General features: G+C 40.3%; 1 protein-coding gene across 1 annotated transcript in view; it reads left to right on the top strand.

The window, feature by feature from the left end:
• Positions 1-16,166, top strand: part of ano2b (anoctamin 2b) — a 121,886-nt gene extending 105,720 nt beyond the window's left edge. The window contains exons 22-26 of the mRNA XM_088923468.1: positions 3,045-3,197; positions 5,435-5,487; positions 6,669-6,850; positions 15,092-15,197; positions 15,903-16,166. Coding sequence (XP_088779594.1) covers positions 3,045-3,197; positions 5,435-5,487; positions 6,669-6,850; positions 15,092-15,197; positions 15,903-16,166 — 758 coding nt within the window. The remainder of the gene's footprint in view (positions 1-3,044; positions 3,198-5,434; positions 5,488-6,668; positions 6,851-15,091; positions 15,198-15,902) is intronic.
• Positions 16,167-22,097: the final 5,931 nt, after the last annotated feature.

Genomic DNA, 22,097 nt, shown 5'->3' with positions numbered 1-22,097 from the left:
GTGGGGCCAGCAGGGGGCGCTCACCCTGCGGTCTGTGTGGGTCCTAATGGTCCAGTATAGTGACGGGGACACTATACTGTAAACAAGCGCCGTCCTTCGGATGAGACATAAAACCGAGGTCCTGACTCTCTGTGGTCATTAAAAATCCCAGGGTGTTTCTCGAAAAGAGTAGGGGTGTAACCCTGGCGTCCTGGCCAAATTTCCCATGCCTCCTAACAGTCCCCCTCTATGAATTGGCTACATTACTTTGTTCTCCTCCCCCACTCCGACGGCAGGTGGAGCTACGCGCCGGTTGGAGTATTCTCGGTCGCATTTAATGGCAACGTCAGCTCAAAGATTTGGTTCAAACCACCAAATGGAGACGGGCGTGCCGACAAGCGGACCCTGCTGATGCGGGATTAACGCTAGGAAAGAACGAACCATATTTCCTTCACAAAATCTTGGAGAGCACTGTTAACAGGGACGTAATCTTTCAGACTTTTGAGTCAACTAATAATCATCTACTGTAGTCATCTTGAGACAGCAGTTTTAAGAAACAAATATAGTTAAAATGCCTGATACATCTGAACAGGATTTACTTCAAACTGTTAAACAAAACTGCAGTTGTACCAAGAAACATAGTAAAATGCTTACATTTCAGTCACTGTTACGAAAACTGAGATCTGATTAATAACAGGCACATTTCTCTTTAAGTGGAATGCTTAGATTACTTCTTTACAGATTACAAATGCTTTCTGTGGTTTACTTCAAGAAAAACTTGCTGTAAAGAAGAGCAGGAGATCACTTAAAAAACAGGCAAATGAATAATGATTGTGGGAATGATTACACATTTCTGAATGGTGGAAGGCCAATGGGATTATCTTTAAAGGGCTCATCCACACAGTTGCAGCATGGATCTTTTTTTAACATTCCCTATTGTAATCTTCGATTTTCGCACTAGACACACAATAGAAGCAAAAGGATTTGTTCACCACTTCCCTATCAACCATTAAAAATATGTAATCGAACTATGAAATTATACCTTTCTCATTCATTCCTTCTGTCTTATTTTGGAAAATAACATTTACAGCAGTAAAGTATTGGAGAGTACTAAGTATAGGGCTGAAAATGTTCAGTCTGTTCGTGACAAAATGAATTACTTTATTATTTTTATTTATTATGTTTTTACATTAAAAACAGCAGAAAGTGCTGTTTCGTCGGCACAGTGGTTAGCATTGCTGTCTCGCTGTGTTGTAAATTCTCATTTGGGTTTCCTCAGTGTGCTCCAGTTTCCTCCCACAGTCTGAAGACATACTGTACAGTACTGGTAGGTTAATTGGCTTCTGGGAAAAATGGCCCTTGTGTGAGAATGTTTGTTTGTGCCTGTGCTCTGTGATGGACTGGTGTCCTGTCCAGGGTGTATCCTGCCTTGCGCCTGTTGCTTGCTGGGATAGGCTCCGGCTCCCCCCGCGACCTTGATTTGGATAAAGCAGTAAGAAAATGAATGAAGAGATGGATTAAATGCTGTTGAATAGCAGAATTAAGACCATTAACCGTATCCTTTCAAATAGAACTACACATGACTTTTGAAGTGATTTTCCTCTTACATTTAGCTATTCTACAAAAAGGAGGGTTTAAAATATTTGTTAAATGTATAGGCAGTGATGAATGAGAGATTTCAATACCCCACACAAAGAAAATTCTTAGTAAAACTGACTACACTTGCATTTTCATTTTGCATTATTTTTGAGGCATGTGCAAAATGAACAATAACATGCAAAGTAACAAAGCATCAAAAATAATGTGGTGCTATTGTTTCACTACTATAAATAAGATGTTAATAACAGTAACCATTACTTTTATTCGTGGTTATTTCTTACAGCTGACTTCAAAGGTCAGTTCAGAAATGTGTTTCTCAGAGCAGCTGCCAGCCTCAGTTTTATGAAATGGATTAAGACATGGTGGAGCCCAGCTTTAAACATTTAGGTATTTAAATAGAAGCACTTTTCTTTACTTAGGTGCCAAAAGTATCAGCAAATAATTCACACACTATAACTGTACCATTTCTAGGGGTATAACTAAGGTTAAGCAACTAAGGTTGCTGCTGGGAGAGGTGTTAGTGGGGCCAGCAGGGGGTGCTCACCCTGCAGTCCATGTGGGTCCTAATACCCCAGTATAGTGACGGGGACACTAGACAGTAAACAGGCACCATCCTTCGGATGACACGTAAAACCGAGGTCCTGACTCTCTGTGGTTATTAAGAATCCCAGGGCATTTCTCGAAAAGAGTAACCCCGGCATCCTGGCCAAATTTCCCATTGGCCCTTACCAATCATGGCTTCCTAATAATCCCCATCTATGAACTGGCTACATTACTCTGTTCTCCTCCCCACTGATAGCTGGTGTGTGGGGAGAGGACTGGCGCACTATGGCTGCTGTTGCATCATCCAGGTGGGGCTGCACACTGGTGGTGGTGGAGGGGATCCCCATTACCTGTAAAGCGCTTTGAGTGGAGTGTCCAGAAAAGCGCTATATAAGTCTAAGCAATTATTATTAGTATTATTATTATTATTATTATTATTATTAAGATACACTCTAGGATATATCAAAACAGCGATTTTTTGGTGCTCCAGTATTTGTATAATTGTATCATGTTTTGCGGTCTCACTTTGCGCCCTGTGCTTCTCACCAGGAACGAGTGTCTTAAGAGTGGATGGGTGAATAAATGGGTGGGTGGAGTTTGTGGTGAATGATCTTCAGGACAGCATGTAATCTTTCAGCATGCTGTTGTAAACTGGGCTCCGCCTTGCTTCAGTTGAGTAGATGCATGTTTGTTTCAAGAGAACGTGATCCACTGTCCTTGGAAATGGGCACGATTGAACAAAACTGACAGTTTTGAACAAACTGAATACTATCAGTAAAACGTGACATTTTCAGATGGATCTGTTATTGATATACCGTTGAACATCTCCCAGTGTGCCCTTTAACACCTTCATAGAGAACGCTTGGTTTTCTTTGGAAAGAAAGCCACGAACTTTAACCTCCGATTCTCTCCTTTGTGTCCAGTCATCCAGTTCGGATTCGTCTCCCTCTTCGTCGCCTCGTTCCCCTTGGCTCCTCTCTTTGCCCTCTTGAACAACATCATAGAGATCCGCCTCGATGCCAAAAAGTTCGTCACGGAGCTCAGGAGGCCTGACGCTGTGCGAGCAAAGGATATTGGTATGGCGCATTGTTTGGGTTTATCTAATTGCTCTGCAGTGATTTATATCCTTTCTCACTCACATCACAATCTCTGAACAAGGAACTCTGAAGCCCATTGTCACAGGAAATGACTGTAAATTACACAGGAGCCCTTCTATGAACTGGCTTCATCACTCTGCTCTCCTCCCCACTGATAGCTGATGTGTGGTGAGCGTACTGGTGCATTTTGGCTGCCATAGCATCATCCAAGTGGGGGTTACACATTGATGGTGGTGGAGGGGAGTCCCCATTACCTGCAGAGCACTTTGAGAAAGCACTCTGAGTGTACAGCACTTTCCAGAAAAGTGCTATAAAAGTGTAAGGAATTATTACTGTTAAATTTGCAGATGTCAAGACCCTACTGTATTGAAACACTGATGGATTGTGTTTGGCCAGAAGTTAAGACTTTGAACAAACCATTTCTCTTTTGACAGTCTGACACAGCAACTAATTTATTATTAGTAGTCATAGTATTTATTTAAATTGCACGCTTGGTTTCAAATAATAAACCCTTTCTTTTGAATAGAATTTGCATTCTTCATCACTTTAAGTGCCAAATCCTACTGGGCTCTTTATATGACATCAAGATTTTTGATTCTTCAGGTAACCCATATGTCCACTGTTAAAATTATAGTGTGTGTCTTTACCTTGCAGGATTGAAGAAACACATTGAAATTCTCCAAGGATTATTCATGATATTGTAACAGCTGTAGTAGCAGTAGATAATACAGGCTACACACTATAAGTCAAATATTAGTCATCCCCAACATCAGTGTGAAGATAATAAATTTATCATATAATAAATTTATCATATAATAAATATAATAAATTTATCATAGTTAAATAAGAAAACAGCACAGAGAAATACTAGTTCAGGTGGGTAGCTGCGTCAGCATGCGTAGGCTGCAAAGGAACAAGTAATAGGTTTATTCCATGCTGAAAAAAAGAAGAAAGAGAACACAACGTTTCGGCCGTGGAGCCTTATTCAGGTGACACCTGAAGAAGGCTCCACGGCCGAAACGTTGTGTTCTCTTTCTTCTTTTTTTCAGCATGGAATAAACCTATTACTTGTTCCTTTGCAGAGAAATACTATGTGAGGCCATGTGACATATTTAATTTCCTGTGAACAATGTGGTGGTGAAGAAATCAGCAAGCCTTCCAGTATCTTAAAAGGCAAAGCTTTATTCTACAAAGTCACAGGCAAATCACAACACATACAAACTGATTTCTAATCGGATTCCAGAGTCCAGTATGTTGCAGCCAACCTTCCCCACTCAATTTCTAACATTAACAAACATTGAAGCAGCCTGGATTCGCTGCCTGGGAAAAAGTAAAGCAGTTTTGCTCAAATAAACTTGTCCTCCACAAATGAACTCTGTGTTCGTCACTTTAAGTGCCAAATCCTACTGGGCTGTTAGAAACTCCAGTTCTCCTGAACTGAGGTTTTTGAATAATCGCATCTCGCCATTATATTTAAATAGAAGCAATAAGTGTTAATCGCTAAAGCAGTGGGTTAGGCAATGCAAGGTACAGTAGATAGAGCACTGGCAAGATGGGAATGAGGATAGTATTATACAGTATCGCCCTCTGGCACCTGAAGGCCCGTCCTGCTCTTACACTTTCTGTGTCGGAGAGCAGCATTCCTTGCGAAAGGGACCGCAGACCAATGCACTGGACCCGTTAGAGAAAAGCCCTAGAAAGGTTTCACAGGACACTCATGTGGGATCAGGCAAGGACATCCCACACGTGTTCAGTGTGCTGTGTCTCCACTGATTCCCCAAGTCATCAGAGAACTGGGGTGCTCTAACTCCTAATCAGTCTTGACGGTGGGCATATGGGTTATGTGAGCTGAGCCAAAACCTCCCAAAGGAGTCATCACTATCTCTGGATCAATGTCTTTTTCTGGTAAAACGGCTCTTCTGGATTCTTGATTAATCTCAGTGTATTGTACAGTATACTTTTTGTACTGTCACATTCTGACGGACTGCCCTGTTGATATCTGACACCAAATGAATAGTATGAAATTTTATAGATTACGTCCTGGTGGTTAATTATTAGCAGTTCATCTCCGCAAATATGCTGTACTAATCTTTATATTCACCAAATGGTTGGGTATGGAAAAGATTTGGTTATGGTTATCTGGTGGCTGTGAATGACAGGTGTGTTATAACGTGAACCTCTTGATATATTCTTCTTATCTCTTCTGTCCTCTTCAGGAATCTGGTACAACATTCTCAGTGGCATGGGCAAGTTCTCTGTCATTATAAATGTAAGTGATCATCTGCCTGCCGTCAATTGATGTCCCTGTTACTTTCTAAAATATCAATAGCAGTATTTGTTGTTATATCATAGTTATAACAATTACAGTTGTTATTACTAGCATTATTACATTATAATAGTGCCTTTCATCACGGCATCAAGGGCCTCAATTGGACAAAAATGTCTCCTAGTATCAGGCTTTTCTAGGTTAATACTTTTTCTTGCACTAAGAGCTTTTCTTGCAGTAATCCTATGTTTTGTCACAGTTATCCTGACAATAATGGCCCTGCGTACATTGCAGAAAGACAGGTAAAATATTGTCCGTGGCTCTTTTAAAGCTCTCTTTCAGAGTTTGCCAGTAATATAATAATTAACCTGAAAGTGTTAATTATAAGAGTTAGTTTTTCGAGTGACGTACATCAAAAAGACAGACACCCCAAGGTGGACAAAGGAAGCTGCTTAGTACCAGCATGTAGTTTCAAACATTATCTAGAAGGAAGGAGAGAACGAGATGTGTTTTATTGTAATCTCCTCACTTCAAGACCTTATGTAGAGGCTATGGCCAAGCCAGGTTATTGAATACCAGTTAGCAGTATTGACTTTGAAATCAAAGTTTCTTCAGATCACTGTTAGCCTCTGGATAAGGGATTGAAAACTGTTTTCCATACAATTACTGTATGTGTGTGACAGGCAGATCTACAGCACTGAAGAAAAAGAAGTCAATGATGTACTTTTCCAACCAAGTCCTACAAAATCATCCTATTTATTTTGCTTTAATTTAGCGGTAAGGGTGTACTGTAGATGAACGTGAGACTGAAATAAAGATAACAGGTGAAAAGGTTCAGCATTTGGTCTTGAAATCCTGTTATATGTCTATATAACCCTCTATGGTAAACACAGTCACCAGGTGCTTCAAATTATATTACTTATACGTTATGAGCAACACATCTACTGTACTGTATACCAGCTCGTAATTCTACATTCTTCACTTTTTATAAAGATACAAAACAGAAATTAAATCTGGTGTTCGGGTATATGTACAATGGCATATTTATATCAGAATTAGCAGGAAATGCGTAGAGGATTAAAAGGTTTGAGGTAAATCAGAATAAAGAATACTCTCCGTACTGAGAGTCTGAAGTTCACGACGAAAAGAATTCTGTGGAAACGTGGCTGCTGTATTTCTTCTAGGCCTTCGTCATCTCCTTCACCTCCGATTTCATCCCTCGCTTGGTCTACCAGTACATGTACAGTGAGACGGGCACCATGCATGGCTTCATTGACCACACCCTGTCATACTTCAATGTCAGCCATTTCAAACCGGGCAACGCGCCTACTCTGTCCCAGTATGACAAGGAAGTGACAGTTTGCAGGTAAGATACTTTTCCCTTTCCATCACATTGCTCAGCTGTACCATAGGAACGCCCAAAGCTGGAGAAGGAGTTTGCCATTTCGTCATCTCCATTTCTGTCATACTTAGGAAACTCTGAGTCATTTCATGATATGCCATGAACAACATTTGTTTGTCCAAAGGCCTGAGCTGAATCCCTTAAACGCTGAATGTCAAAATGTTACAATTGGAAGAAAAAAACTCAGACTTAATTTGAGAAGCCTTTATTTTACCGGATAATGAAAAGGTAAAAAGACTTCTTGTATGGTAAACCTAATGCAGAACAAGCAGTAAAGGGACTGAAAGTTGGTCAGGAACATTCAGATAACGTTCCAGCCAACCTTTTGATTAAGGCTTGAGGTAGGAGAAAGCCTTGCTTTTCTGAATTTGTTTTAAATTTAAATTTAAATGTTAAGTTTTATACCGTGGGAAGATTCAACTGGGGTGCCATGGTGGCACAGTGATTCGCAGGGGCCCTGGGTTCAGTTCTGGAGCTGGGGTGCTGTCTGTGTGAAGTTTGCATGTTGTCCCCAGGTTGGCATGGGTTTCCTTAAGGTGCTCTGGCTTAATCCCACATTCCAAAGACGTACTCAAAAGTTAGTTCAAGTAGGTAACTGTGTCAGCATGCATAGGCTGCAAAGGAACAAGTAAAGAGAAGAAAAGACGCACAATGTTTCGGCTGTGGAGCCTTCTTTGGGTAGGGTCTTCAGGTCCACAGGCGAAACTTTTGGGTTCTTTTCTTCTCTTTTCAGTATGGAATAAACCTTTACCTGTTCCTTTGCATACTCATAAGTTAATTGGCTGCTGGGAAAATTGGCCCTAGAATCTGTGTGTGTCCTGTGATGTGCTGGTGTCCCATCCAGTGTGTACCCTGCCTTGCTCTCGTTGCTTGCTGGGATAGGCTCCAGCTCCCCTGTGACCCTGAATTGGATAAAGAGGTTAGAAAACAGATGGAAGGGAAGATTCAACACAGTCTGGCCTCAAAGTGCTCTTCGGTAACATAAATGTTTATTTGATAGATTATTCCTCCAAAAAGCTGAATTAGTCAGTGTCGTCCTCTTCCAAACAGTTTTTACTTCTAGGGTTTAATGAGAAAAAAATATATATATTTCACCACTGCACTGCATACTTCCTCTGGTTTTGAAGCTTTTGGGGAATTTGTTTTATATTTAGTGTTTTCTGTTTCTGAGGCTCTTATAATGCATTTGTTTGGTAGAACCAGTCTGACCACATGAACCACATGTGCCAGCCCCACATTACTGGCCTGATTTAAACCAGCTGCTGTCATTCCACATTCCACAGAAGACTCGATTTTACTCAAGCTTATTCATAGTTTCCGTGTTGTAAAACCGATCTATTATTTAACTGCAGTACTTGATATTACTGGAGTTTTGTTCTTACTTTTGCTGCCCATCTTGCTTCATTATAACACAGGCTGGTATAAGATCTTGCAGCAGATTAGAGAAAAACAGACTGAATGATGGGACTAGCTGATTGGTTTAAGAACTATTGACATCAAATGTGCTGAATCCATTGCTGAATGTCATAAATTGGTTTGTTTTTTAATCTTTGCATTCTGAGGAAATACCTATCTAATGATCTTCCTTAGGATATAAAGGAACTCCAGTAACAAATACCGCCTAAAATTCTCAAAACCTACAAAACCTTTTTTTTCTCTTTATCATCTTAGACATATTTGACTCAATATCATCTTGGGAGGCAGAACTGAAAGCAAAGATTCAGTATATTTATAAAACAATAGGCTAGCTACTAAAAGCTCTTTCAGTAACATCTAACAGTCTGATTGCCCATTTAAGAATTCAACCCTGAGTGCCTGTGAACTGGCTCATATCCAGAGGTCAGCACAAACCAAACCCTGACACAAGTCCAGGTTTCTGGTAAAAGCAAGAGTAGCTTGCCTTTGAAACTTAATTCTGTCAAGTGCTGGCCTCCCTCAACAGCTTTTGATGTTTGAATTCCAAACTGGTTAGTGTAACTTACTGAAAGAACTAATTTCAGAGTAGTTATTGGAGTTTCTGTTGGACTTTTAGTTTGCCATATGCAATCATGTAACTCAGACAAAATAATTGAGAAACTGTTTGAAACATTATATTGAAGGAAACCGAAACCCCTGTACTATACATATGAAATTATAGTTGCCTAAGATTTGCTCAACAACTTTGAATATGTACAGTAACTCAACAAGAAAGTGTTCTGATTCTTTGAACTCTGCAGTTAATTTGTAACAGGTTTCCAGATAATCTTTTCCTTAGGGAGATCAGGCTAGGGGAATCTACCCTGGTATATCCTCTCTCCTTTCCTCATTCTCCATCGCTGTAATCAGGCTGAGGACTTAACATGAGTCCTTGCTGTATGTCTCATGAACATGCTGCTCATAGGAATATTAGAATTGAATTTCTTGATTTTTTTTTTTACCTGCTTTTTGATAAAGCCCATTTTTCAGTGCCTGACTTTTAGGGTGAACTGACCCCTTCCAGTACAGCCAATTTAGAGCTTTATAAATCGCATTCCACCTTTAGGCCCGTGCAGACTGTGCAGTTGCAGAAGGTTAAGGTGGAACATGGAAAGAAAATGCATATGGTTTTGTTATACTGTATTGGTCCTCTTTGCAAAAAAACAAAACTGCGGTGCATAGAAACCTCATTTATTTCGAGATTAAGCGGGTGTTTGTAATTGAGCACTGATCACTGCCAATGTAGCTTAGGAGGGTAGAGTGTGCAGTATGGAGTCTCTAGGAGGCTGGTTAATACAGGATTTGTGGGCATAGGCAACGATAAACTCTTAAGACTTGTTCAGCAAAGCATTTTGAATTCTTGCATGGCATTTGTAATTCACGTTTTTGTAACAAAAGATTTGGGTTATTTTAATGTCATAGAAACCTGTTCTTTATTCAATACCAAACTTAATATTATTTCTTATTTTATATTATTATAGTATAATTGTTTGCATCCAACAGCCTTTAGTATACAGGTTTAGAAAATAGCAGAACTATATTAAAGCATAAAATAAGTTGCTCAATGTTTTTTTTAATACAGTTATATGTGGTTTTCCTACAGTACGTACAGTACATTTAATTATGTGTACTGTATACGTGGAGTAGTGTTCTGGGAATATTGTGCTAAATTTATTGTAAAATTTCTTTCTTCAAACATGGGTTTGAATCCCCAGTTGCTTCAATCTGATTCACATCAGAACTTTATCATATCAGCACTTCCAACACATCAGCTTCTGCTTTTAGATTCCTTTTGACTACCGGCAGTAGGTTTTGGATTATTATCATACTGTAAAAATAGATTCAATTGATATTAGCCCAAACTTTGCTCGGTAGTATAGATACAGAGACCCATTCCTACAACACAAAGAGTTGTGGAAAAGTGCCTGGTGACGTTTTGAGAAACTTTCTTCTTGGAAGCCTCACAGGAGAGTTTCCTGAGGGCCTCGACATGCGGATACTTTGGCAGCTGTAGTAGCACTGTCAATTTGGGATTTCCGAGTGCAGTTTTATAACTGCGAGATGAGTATGCTATCAAGGGTGAGTTATTGATGACAAACCACAGTACATTTTGCTCATCTGCTAAGTAATTTCATTTTTAACTTAAAGATATTGTACACTGTCATTATTACCTGATTTTAATTAACTATTGCTGTCTCCAGTATATGTACATCCTCTTACTGTTTTCCCTTAGAATTTAGAATTATGCATTTCCCTTCAAAGGTTTAAGCGATGCACAGTGAACATTTTTCTCACACTCTGCATGCATGGTTGTTTGGCAGCATTTTTAAAATATTACAATCTTACTGATCACAATAATTTTCTATAACTTCACATTGTTATTTTCTTTATTTGGTTATTTTATTTCACAGGTTTCACTCCTACGATAGCTAAAACTGCAACACCACCATCATTTTGATCTCCTCATTTTGCCACATTCATACTGTATGAACATGAAAGATACATTACTGGGGTAACACTTGATTGTGGCTTTAAAAACACTAAATTAACTGAATAACATTATGTATACACTGTACAATGTGCTAAAACAACATGGCTAAAAAACAAAGTAAATTTTTACATAAACGAACCAGGACCACTGTTACTGAGCTGTATCTCTAGAAAGTCCTTGTCAGTGCTCATGTTATTGATGGTGTCTTCCATCCCTTTCACCTAACTTTCATAAGCTCTATCTTTTTGGCTAAAAGTTTGTTTTGTTATGAGGTATTCTGAATGACTGCACAACCATATTGTTATCGGCACCAATGTTATGCATTTTGTTATACATTTTTTCTTAATTGTGCAGTTCTTCTGTTGGAATGATGTCAGGGTATTTAAAACATGCAGGAGGTCACGAACAGAACCTTATGGGTTATTTTTGTTATTTAAAATCATTATTTATTAATTATTAATCCTTTATTACCGAATTCATAAAAGTGAAAACTGGAACCATAATGGCTTTGGTAGTTATAATATTCATTTATGTACAGTGCCTACAGATGAGGACAAAAGAAGATCAGGGATGAGTTTTTTAGTTTCGACCTGTGTAACAGATTACAAATCATGTGGTTTGTCTGAACGATTTTAAGCTATTTTTTTAAATCTGAGTAATCTGTGAGCATGTGCAGTACATCCTATCCTGAAGAGTTACATTCTTTTGAAGATCAGTAATTGGGGGAAAAGGAGGAAACAGTGATTCTAACACTAAAATTATGTTATGCGGTCATTTAATGATATAAAACTAGTGTTAGCATTCATTGTTTCTGTGAGAGAGGGTGTCTCTCTAAACTTTAGTGACAGAGGAGGGGGTTAGATAAGTCACTCAAGTAGTTTCCAGAAAAGCCAAGGAGGAAAAATTCATCTTTGCTCTCTTTAGAGATATTCTGATTACATTTTAGACAGCCCCCAGAGGAAACTGCAAAGCCTATCCTCTATTAGGAAAAGGCTGTTTTTCTGGCACAGTGTATTGGGAATAAGCTGACCCTGTAGTTTTCCAAAGTTCTCAAGGGGTTCCGATGAGTTTGGAGTGACAGCAGTGCTTCTGGGCCATGGCTTTTCTTATTTCCTGAGTGAAGGAATTCACACAGTGATATGAGAGAAAGAGAGGTCTGGTGAATCACTCCCTTGTCCCTCCTGAAGAACAATCTTTCAGAATGTCTCCGTTGACTGAGACAGAAAGCAGATGAGAAAAAGCAATAGAGGATGGAAGAAAAAAAGAAGAAAGAAACTCCCAGTTGGACATTGCCTCATGTTCAAATCAGAATCAAAAAGTTCACAGGCTTCTTTGTTATATTAATATTATATTACTAGAATATTTTCCAAACAACAAGCTTCTTTATAATTATACTGTTTACTGTGAAAGCACGTTTATTTGCATGTTTAGTCTTGTTTACTAATACGCAAAACCCAAAACAAGAACTAACTGATATAATCCAAAATTTGAAACAGAGATATAAGAAAGAATCGCAGAAAATGTGAACAAGTGTATATTGCAGAATTATGCTGACTTTTCAGCGCAAAATGTAACAACACACTGCCAAAATGAAATCAGTAGGTGGTACAGTGATACAGATAAAATTAACACAGTCCCTGAAGTGCTGATACTGTATCTAAACCATCCAGCCTCTGAATAGGTGGCAGTGAGATGTCGCCCAGCTGTTTCTCTGTAGCTGCAGCAAGCTGGGTGGTGGATGGCTGGTTGCAGGTGTGTTGTGCTGATGGCATGGTGTTCTTCCCCAGATGATCTGCCACACTCTAATCTCTTGGTATAGGAAAAAGACTGGGCCACGACCTTTTTGGATTTTTGGACTGGTTGTGCCAAAATCAGTACTGCAGGACTGATCTTGGAGCAGCTGCATTGACCTTATTCTGTACCAAAAACATTCTTGAGTCTTATGAGGTTCCATTCCAATACGTGTCCTCAGACTTCCATTGCCTACCCATTGTCTAGCAATCAACGGAATTCACACCTCTATCTCTTACATGTTGTTGCCCATTTTTTTACCTGCCTGTGCCTTTTCTGGCTTCTCCCCCTTTCCATTCCATTTAAATTCCTCTGCAGATCCTTTCCACAAGCCCACTGATACTCATCGCACTCTCATGTAATTTGTTAATGTACATCCCTGCAGATAACCTTCGCCATATGGTTTATATTTTAGAATTATTTTTTTTAATAGATTTTCAGTGTATACACTCCAGGAACTGTTTACAGTTGTTTTCCTTTTCCATGCTGCAGACAGGATCCCTAAAAAAAAAGTTAACGACTTGATGCTCTCCGAGCAAACGAAAACCACTTATTAGAATCAGCTTGTTGTTACAGTCTTTGAATTGGTATCCTATAGACAGCATGCCATTACTGGCAATGCTATTTGTCCCATTTTGAACTACAACTGGCCCTGTCTTTGCTTGGAGCTTGTCAATTCTTTGGACGATATTCTTGTGATTTCATGTGATTTTATGTGGCTTTTATGCTTTGCTTGTGAGTTTTGTTCTTTTATGGGAGAAGCCGAAGACAAATTTCCACAGCAGCGGACAATAAAGTATCTATCACGTCACCTCAGCTCCAGGGAAATAGCATACCATTGATGACTCTGTGTCATTTTATAATTTATAACTGTCTTTCAGAGCATAGAGTTTCTAACAACAACCACTTTTTTCCCTGTACTGTATGTTTTGGAGTTACTGACACTAGCTGGGGGTATCGTGACTGGTGTCTGGACTTTTCTTTCTGTGACAGTGGTGCCTTATTGCATCCAAATCTTAAATGTCTTTCTGTGTCCAGGCTCTGGAGCTGAGCAAATGTGTGAGGTGGGACAGGCCGTATCTGTCCTGCATTTGATAACCAGTGACCAGCTTCTCTCTGGCAGCTGCCCTGGGTTGTTCCTTTCACAATTTGGGTTACTTAGTGCCACAGATGTGGGATCTTTCTCCTCCTCGCAATCTTCCCACAACTGAGACCGTACTAACAGGCTTTTAAAGGATGGAGACTTCAACACCTGCAGCTAATTGACTGATTGCCCACCCAGTGAGGATGAGACATGCACTTTCTTCCTTGTGCCTGTCATTAACCAGTTAAGCAGCCCCAGGAAGCCAGCACTCTGTAACATGTGTATCTGACTGCCATAAACATGTTTTACTTTAAATAGCCATATGGCAGATCAAGACATCTGTGTAGTCCAGTACGGCAGAACGTAGTGTATAGCCAAGCCATATGAAAAAGAGCAGAGAAAATGAGCAAAATGTAAGGATATCTATTGTAAAAGTACAAAATGATCATAGAGATGTACTCGGATATTTCGATATGCATTCTTAAGGATGGAGCTCCTTCTGGACTAAGTCAAGGATTTCCCAGAGATCTCCACTCCAGAGATCCGTGGTTTTGTTTTTTAATATGTCTCTATAATTCCCAATTTGCTAAGCCTGTCTATCAGTCCAAAAGACCAATTCCCTGTTGAATCCTTTGACGTCAGTTTACTTGTAGTAAGGATCAGCTTTCCTACTGTACATTGACGGGTCATTGACAAAATACACTACACCAAACCTGTTTACTTAGTATTTATCAGTTTTTGTAAGCAGTGATTAAGGTAAAGACTTGGTAAACATGCCTCGCCTGTCTAGTAACTTCCAGTGCTCCTGCTCTGTAGAATATAACCATCTTTAGCCAGCAGCCATATCACTCTGCAACTCACAACTGGCAACCCACTGAAGCTAAGCAGGTGTGAGCCTGGTCAGTACCTGGATGGTACCTGGATGGGAGACCTCCTGGGAAAAACTAAGGCTGCTGCTGGAAGAGGTGTTAGTGGGGTCCTAATGCCCCAGTATAGTGACGGGGACACTATACTGTAAACAGGCGCCGTCCTTCGGATGAGACATAAAACCGAGGTCCTTACTCTCTGTGGTCAATCCCAGGGCGTTTCTTGAAAAGAGTAGGGGTGTAACCCCGGCATCCTCGCCAAATTTCCCATTGGCCCTTACCAATCATGGCCTCCTAATAATCCCCATCTATGAACTGGCTTCATTACTCTGCTCTCCTCCCCACTGAGAGCTGATGTGTGGTGAGCTTTCTGGCACACTATGGCTGCCGTCACATCATCCACATTGGTGGTGGTGGAGGGGATCCCCATTACCTGTAAAGCACTTTGAGTGAAGTGTCCATAAAAGTGCTATGTAAGTCTAAGCAATTATTATTAATTATCTTCTTGTCCATTGCAGGTATAAGGATTACAGAGAGCCTCCGTGGTCTCCAAACGCATATGACTTCTCCAAACAGTATTGGTCGGTCCTTGCCGCACGCCTGGCTTTCGTTATTCTGTTTCAGGTAAAGTTTGGCTTTGGGGGAGTTGAATGTTTCCAGATGGGGGCAGTGCCTCTTGGCACACTTGGATATATCTGAGGAGTGGGCAGTTTTCCTCACCATTTCTTAGTGCAGGATTTGAACGGGCTCTGTTGTGCGAACGGTAGATGTGAGTGTATTATTTAGAAGACGCCGCAGACGACGCAGTCAGTTGGCGAAAAACATCAGGAATCTGCAGTCAGATGAGCACTCTCAGGGGCAGGAGGAGCAGGAGGCAGATCTCCACCTATTTGGTTTCTGGACTAGCGCGGGTGACGGAGTGGATTAGTCAGTTCTGCCCTTTATCTTCCAGACGTGAGAGGTCTCCTGCCTGCCGAAGCCTCCTTGGTGACAGGTGTTCGTGCCGTCTCGGACTTTTGATGACTTTGATTGACCCGACTAATTGGAGAGGAAGTCACAGCGGTGGCGTTTAACGGGTCTTAATGAGATGCTAATTGAAAGGGGTCCCTAAAACCCATAGGAACCTCGCGGTTGAGGAGCAGGGTTGCCAACCCCTGCCCTGGGCCAGACTTTATCGCCCCAGGGAGGACATTATTGCATGACAAGCCACCATGAGTCAGACAGCTACTATGAACTGTACCGTAGGGAAGAAATCAAAAATGTAATGGGGAAAAGGCAGGCTAAGACCTCTGATCTGACCTGACCTTGCCTGTCGGTCTTCTTGCGCAGAACCTGGTGATGTTCCTGAGCGAGCTGGTGGACTGGATGATCCCCGACATCCCCAAGGACATCAGCGAGCAGATCAAGAAAGAGAAGACCCTGCTGGTGGACGTCTTCCTCAAGGAGGAGAAGGAGAAGCTGCAGCTCATCCAGAGCCTCTTCCTGAAGGACCAGACTGCCCAGCAGAAGGCCGGGGGCGTGCCGCGCCGCCATCGGGCGGCCAGCTTCAGCCAGTTCAGCCGGGAGCAGCGCTGCCAGCACACCGACGTGTGAGGGAGGAGAGAGGCCCGGCGCCCGGCGGCGCGAGCAGGATTATCTCGAGGACGGGGGGAAGGAGCTTGAGGAAGGCCCGAAGGCCTTCCACGGCTTGCGCGATCGTTTGAAAGGGCTGTTTTCTCCAGGGGACAGGTGCCAGCTGGGAGTCGTTATCATTTTTTTAAAAAAAGAAACAAAACACTGCAGGTCAAATGCACTATCGCTGATTTCAACCAAAGTCATTTCTTCACTTTTTTCGTTTTTTTTTTAAAATTATTTCCGGTGGGCTTTGGTGGCTCACAGCAATAATGCTGCTCTCGGAGGAAAAAAAAAAGCATATCGTGACCAAATTTCTGGTGTGTAAACTCACAGAGCGTGCGACGTGGAGGAACGGGGCAAAGTGCCTCACAACGGCTGTTTCTGGATTCACCTTTGAAAACTGTCTAAATGCAGCGTGGCAACTGTGACTTATAGCTAAAAAGGCAATGAATGAAAAACAGGCTTTGATGCTTTCTAAAGTAACGTACTACCATGCAAAGCAAACGTGTCGTATTTTAAAAAACGCTGTAGGGGATTTCATTATGGTTATCACTGTGCAACTTTACTAACATAACAAGGCCAAAATGCTTTTCAGAGTCGAGCTCTACTGTATGTCTCTTCAGAACGCCTTGCAAAAAAAAAAAATAATCCAGCAGATTTAGTTTATAACCATTTGACTAGATGTCTATTTTCATTAAAACAAACATTAAGTAAACTGAAAAAAAAAACTCACTACGACATGCCTAAAAAGACATTGACGTTATGCTAAGGACACCATATTTTGTAAGAGAAAAAAGCTCAAATCAATGCAAAAATATTAACTTGCTTTTTCAGAAACCAAATAAATGGAATTCTAAGCACAAGTTCCCTGGCTCTAATGTTGATGTTCCTTTAAAGAAGGGCTTAGCACACAATAATTAAGAAAAGTAGTTATAAACAATGACTAATGAAAAATGCAGTACTGTACAAGGGTTTGGGCTGATTCAGCTAAATATAAGCTTCAAGCACTTTTAGCACACCAGCTTCCATCTTACATTTTAAATACCTTTACACTTCCTTTGCGGTACGATATGAAAGCTAACCCTGCAGGGAAAAAACTCAGATTAACTTAAAAGTAATCCATTTACACAGCATTGTCTTTCATGTTCTGATCTCTTATACAAATGTAAAAAAAAAAACACGAATCGTAGAGCTGAGACTCATGTACTGCACATGGATGGCAGAGTAAGCAGTGCTACTCCAGATTGAGACATCTATCATTTTAATTGAAGTTTTTTTAATTAAAAAAAAAGACGTGCGAGAAAGCGTGTTTGGAATTTCTCTAGATGTCTTCACACAGTCATGCAGGATTGGTTGGATCTCAGGTGCATGTGCTCTTGATTTGCACATTCAGTTTGCTATTGCATCCCAGCCTGAGAAAGAATCCCATCCACCGATAGATGACTCTGTGGGCCTGTGAAGACAGAGGCACAGTGGAGGCTGAGAGTGAGTCTGTACCTAATGCTGTGCTGTGTTGAATACAGCTGCTTGTTTCGACTTGGTGACGCGTTTCGGCCTAATCAATGTGTAAATGTAATCTCCTCTTTTATGGAATATATACAGCACCATAATTAAAAAATAAGTATATCTCCACTCATGGATTTGACCTTTTCTGTTGATGTGTTTATTTATTTCCGTTTTCTAAATTTAAGCTTTGGAAAGAAACTCATTTATGTAACGTGGACGTGTCTGACAAGGATGTACATTATTAATCGGCGCACCCTCTCCTGAGCGACAGCTTTACGTTGAGAAAGCAGGACACGTTGAGCTGCCTTTGTGATTAAGATATTACTAAGCTAGAGATAATGGTAAAGAAGAGAGAGCTGTAATACAGGGCAAAGTGTACATTGCCACACCTTGTCTGTGTTCGTAGGCACACGGTTCGCCCTGGAATTTATTATTGCTGTTACACCGTATTTATAAGGTTGTTTCCAAATCAAATAAAAACAGAATATTTCGATGCATTACTAATACACCTTCACGAATTGGGGCATTTCATCTTTTAAACTCATACCGCTCATTTTTGACCATGTGTTAGCTGATTTATAAAGATAATTGAAAGTTTTTGAGTTCGTATCAGACATATTTTAGTATGCTACTTTCATACTCTGGGGCTTGATTCTTCTCTTTTTGCCATACTTTTATATGTACTGTATGGTTTGCCCTATTTGGATTCAATGCTTTTAAAGGGCCTCCACATTGTAGTTTTTAGCAAGGTAGTGGACAATCAAACTAAACACAATTCCAGTATTGTTATTGTAAATAGCATTTTTAACAGCTTTTTCCAGTGAAAATGTTTTATTTTTGTCTCATTGTTGGCTTCACGGTTATGAACCTAAGTAAATATAAAAATGCTTAAGAATTCCATATCAAGCCCTGCTTCCAAACTAATTTTTACCCTATTTCTCACGATAATGACAAATTTACACAACAGTGTAAATAGTTTTGGTTGTGTCAACAGCACCACTAGATGCAACAATGTCTGAGGTTTATTTGGTGAAATGGCAAACTAAGGAAAAATTACACATCGGAATAAATGTCGCTCACTATTATGCCAAAACATTTTTCTCCCATACAGGAAATCAGTCGAGTGCAGAAGATTTATCACCCCACCTGCCTTGTCATTTATATTCATTGTACTGTATGTTTTAATTTTCACTCCAGTGAATTGTGGAGTCCCGGTACTGAACAGAACTGTACAGAGGGACTGTGCAGGGACAAGAGGAAAGCAGGAGGGATTTCTTAGTTGTCAGATTGTGTCAGTCTTTATCCACAAAGTAGAATCTAATCTCTGGCAAATCCCAGGATGAAGAGGCATCCCTGCAGTCTGTCAGTGAAGAATTAGAAATGTGGTCATCTTCTCCTGAATTTACTCTTATTCCTTATCCCAAAAAAAAACGTGTTTTACAGCCATGTCCCAATCCACAGTGTATTTTCTGTTTATATCTTTTGTGATAGAATACTGTAGGAAATTGCTAATCGGGTGTTTACTGTAGAGTAAGAAGAGATTAAGGCCTACCTTTAAGGGCATAGTGCATAGAGTACCTTTTAAAAGTTATAGTATAAAGATATTGCATTCAATTCCTCTTGCATGTAAGAGGGCTTAAATCAGACACAATGTTCTTCAAATGTGAACTTGGGTGAAACTGAAAATTGGTTTGGGTCATTGCTTCTACACGTCTGTGTTCAAGTGGAGTGCCTGGAGAGAAACCAGCTGCTAAATTAGGTTCAGCACCAGGCCCTAATGGACAGCTCCCAATGTGGTGTAAATGGTACAGTATTAAATTATAACATGAAAGTTGTGGTTGATACAAGGAAAAAACTCATAGGCACAGATTAGTGGCCATTAACTAGTCATTGAACCATACAGTATATTCCTTGATTTATACTGAAAGAAAAGAAAATGCTATGTGTTGTAGTAACAGGTGTGTAAGGATAGTAAATTTAAAAATCCTTTTTAAATCCGTATGTATCTTTATCTTATTCCTTTTTCGTAATAGTTCAGAAATTACTATTATTTTCTCCATTTGCCTAACACTTTGGAAAGGTAAACACTCGGAAATGTTATTAAAAATATTCCCCAAGAAAGGAGAACAGGCCAATATACTGTCCTCTCTGCTCCTTAAATCTAGTCACACCCTTGTGGTAAATTAAGATTCCCTTTATATTTTCAGCTCTTTGACAAACATATGTTAAACCAGTCACGCAGGATATCAGCCTCTCAGAATTATTTTTCGATTTGACATTGTTTAACATCATTTACTGCTCGGGCTTGGATAGTCAAGCTTGTTACATGTTCTGTGAAGCATAATTGCTTGAAACTTTTATCACAAACAGCTGCCATGGAATCTCTCTTACCGTTATGCAGCAATTGCTTTTGATTATACAGTATGTAGCAAATGTTGGCAAGCTTGTGCTAACACCACATAAAATCCAATTGTTATGTTGTTGTTTTTTTGCCAGTAATGAGCTGTGGCATATGTATGCTGTTGAGAGGTAACAGACTGTTTCAAAACATGCCTGGCCTCTTAAAATTCCATCCTCCTCGACATGCTTTTCACCATCTGCCACCTCTGTGTACTGTACCTTTCAAAGTTCATTCCTGAATGGGTCTCCATTATAGACTCGGCAGGATGTCGACAAGGGTGACACCCCGTCTTACAGCCTTTTGTTGCCAGAGGTGCCACACAAGGCGTTATTAGTTAACGCATTTATGAAGCAGGTTCATTCTGTAAGCGCGGGGGCCACTTTACAACGACACAGCTGGTAGGCTTTTGCAATTCTGGTCTAACTCCCTTTGCATTGACATGGGGGTGAGCTTAGCAAGAATATGCTCTTGAATACAATGAGGACTGAGCAGGTAAAGACAGCAGTGATGTAATCTGTAAGATACATAGCAGAGGGCCCAGAAAATGTGCACATCTGACAAAGATGAGATGATATTTGGTGGAGAACATATTGCAGTGAATGGCCTACAAATCATGCTTCTGTTTCTTTTGAGATGGCATTGTTTGCTGATCAGTATTATAGGACTTACACGTGTACTGTATATACTTTTGAACTACAAATAATATCTAGATCTCAGGTAGAGCCCTGATTCCCAATACAGTACCCTACAGCTAGTACTAATACTGTGTGAAATGACGTTGACAGTGTGGTATGTGAAATATGAGCAACCAGAACATTTCTGCTGTCATTCTGTTTGAAAGATTGCAAACGTGCAGTGTGATTGCACCGTCAAATCAAAGCCAAATAAAATCAGAGGAGGATGGCATTTTGTGGAATTATCCAAACACAGAAGCTATCAGAAAAGACTGAAAACAAGCATTCCTGCACATCCATCTTCATTTGCTTTATAAAAACGGCACCTAGCTATTACTTTTGACAGGTAATACCTACCAGGTCAGTGAAGTTGCAAATTGCAATTCAAGGGTATAATTATGGCTGGGTGTGGGGAGGAAACTAGCTGGAAGAAAATACCAAAACAAAATCTCACTTATGTGTTAATCCCACACAGGAGAACTGTGGGGGAATCTGTTCGATTGCGGATAGAGAATTAGTTGGAAACATCAGTTTTGGATTTCTTCGGATTTAATTACTTTCGACTTTCCACTGTGCTGTCACAGAGACTTATTTGTCTTCTTTTTTTCCCTGACTCATGGGTTACAGTTGAATTTCATTTACACAAGGCATTTGCCCGCACACTTTAAGAAGATTAGACTCGGCCGTGATGATGAATTATATCCTGTAGAATCAGATGGTCGCTTCCTGTATTACACAACTGCCCTCGGTGTAAAGGGCACACATATTTGTGTTCCCAGTAGCTTAAAGCCCATGAGACGTGGTCACAGGATGACTGGCTGAATTATGTACAGAAAGGATAGTGGCTTAACCTTTCCTCCAAATGGCAGAGCTGAAGGGAAACCAGTGTGATATAGACGGTCATAATTTTCCAACACATTCCTACGAATGTGTGCTATTTCTTTTCTCCTCTCGTTTTTTGTCTTTTGATTACTCTGTATCAGGCTTATCTTTTAGTGATTTTGAGTTCTTCCTCAGTTGGTACTGATTGCAGGAGCTTGATAGAGGACGGGACCAGTAACAATGTTCCAGTGCTTGATTCCTCAGCGGCCTCAAATCTGCAATCCACCTGGCTAGCCTGATGAGTCTCAACCAAGTCTCTCACTGAGGAGACCGTCCTTCTGCAGTAGGACTGAACAGAATCGGGCATTGATTTAGCTCAAGCCTTTACCCAAAGGCAACTTACATTCGAAGCAATTACCGGAACTGCAAAAATCAGCTTACATGCACTAAATACCTAAAACTTTCAAATCCAATGTAATACAACACAATGAATTATATATGTTACGG

The sequence above is a fragment of the Atractosteus spatula genome, chromosome 8 (genome assembly GCF_055471065.1).
Source record: "Atractosteus spatula isolate fAtrSpa1 chromosome 8, fAtrSpa1.hap1, whole genome shotgun sequence".
Taxonomy (NCBI): Eukaryota; Metazoa; Chordata; class Actinopteri; order Semionotiformes; family Lepisosteidae; genus Atractosteus; species Atractosteus spatula.
Note: the sequence above shows the minus strand (reverse complement) of the source record. Positions and strands in the feature narration are given on the sequence as shown.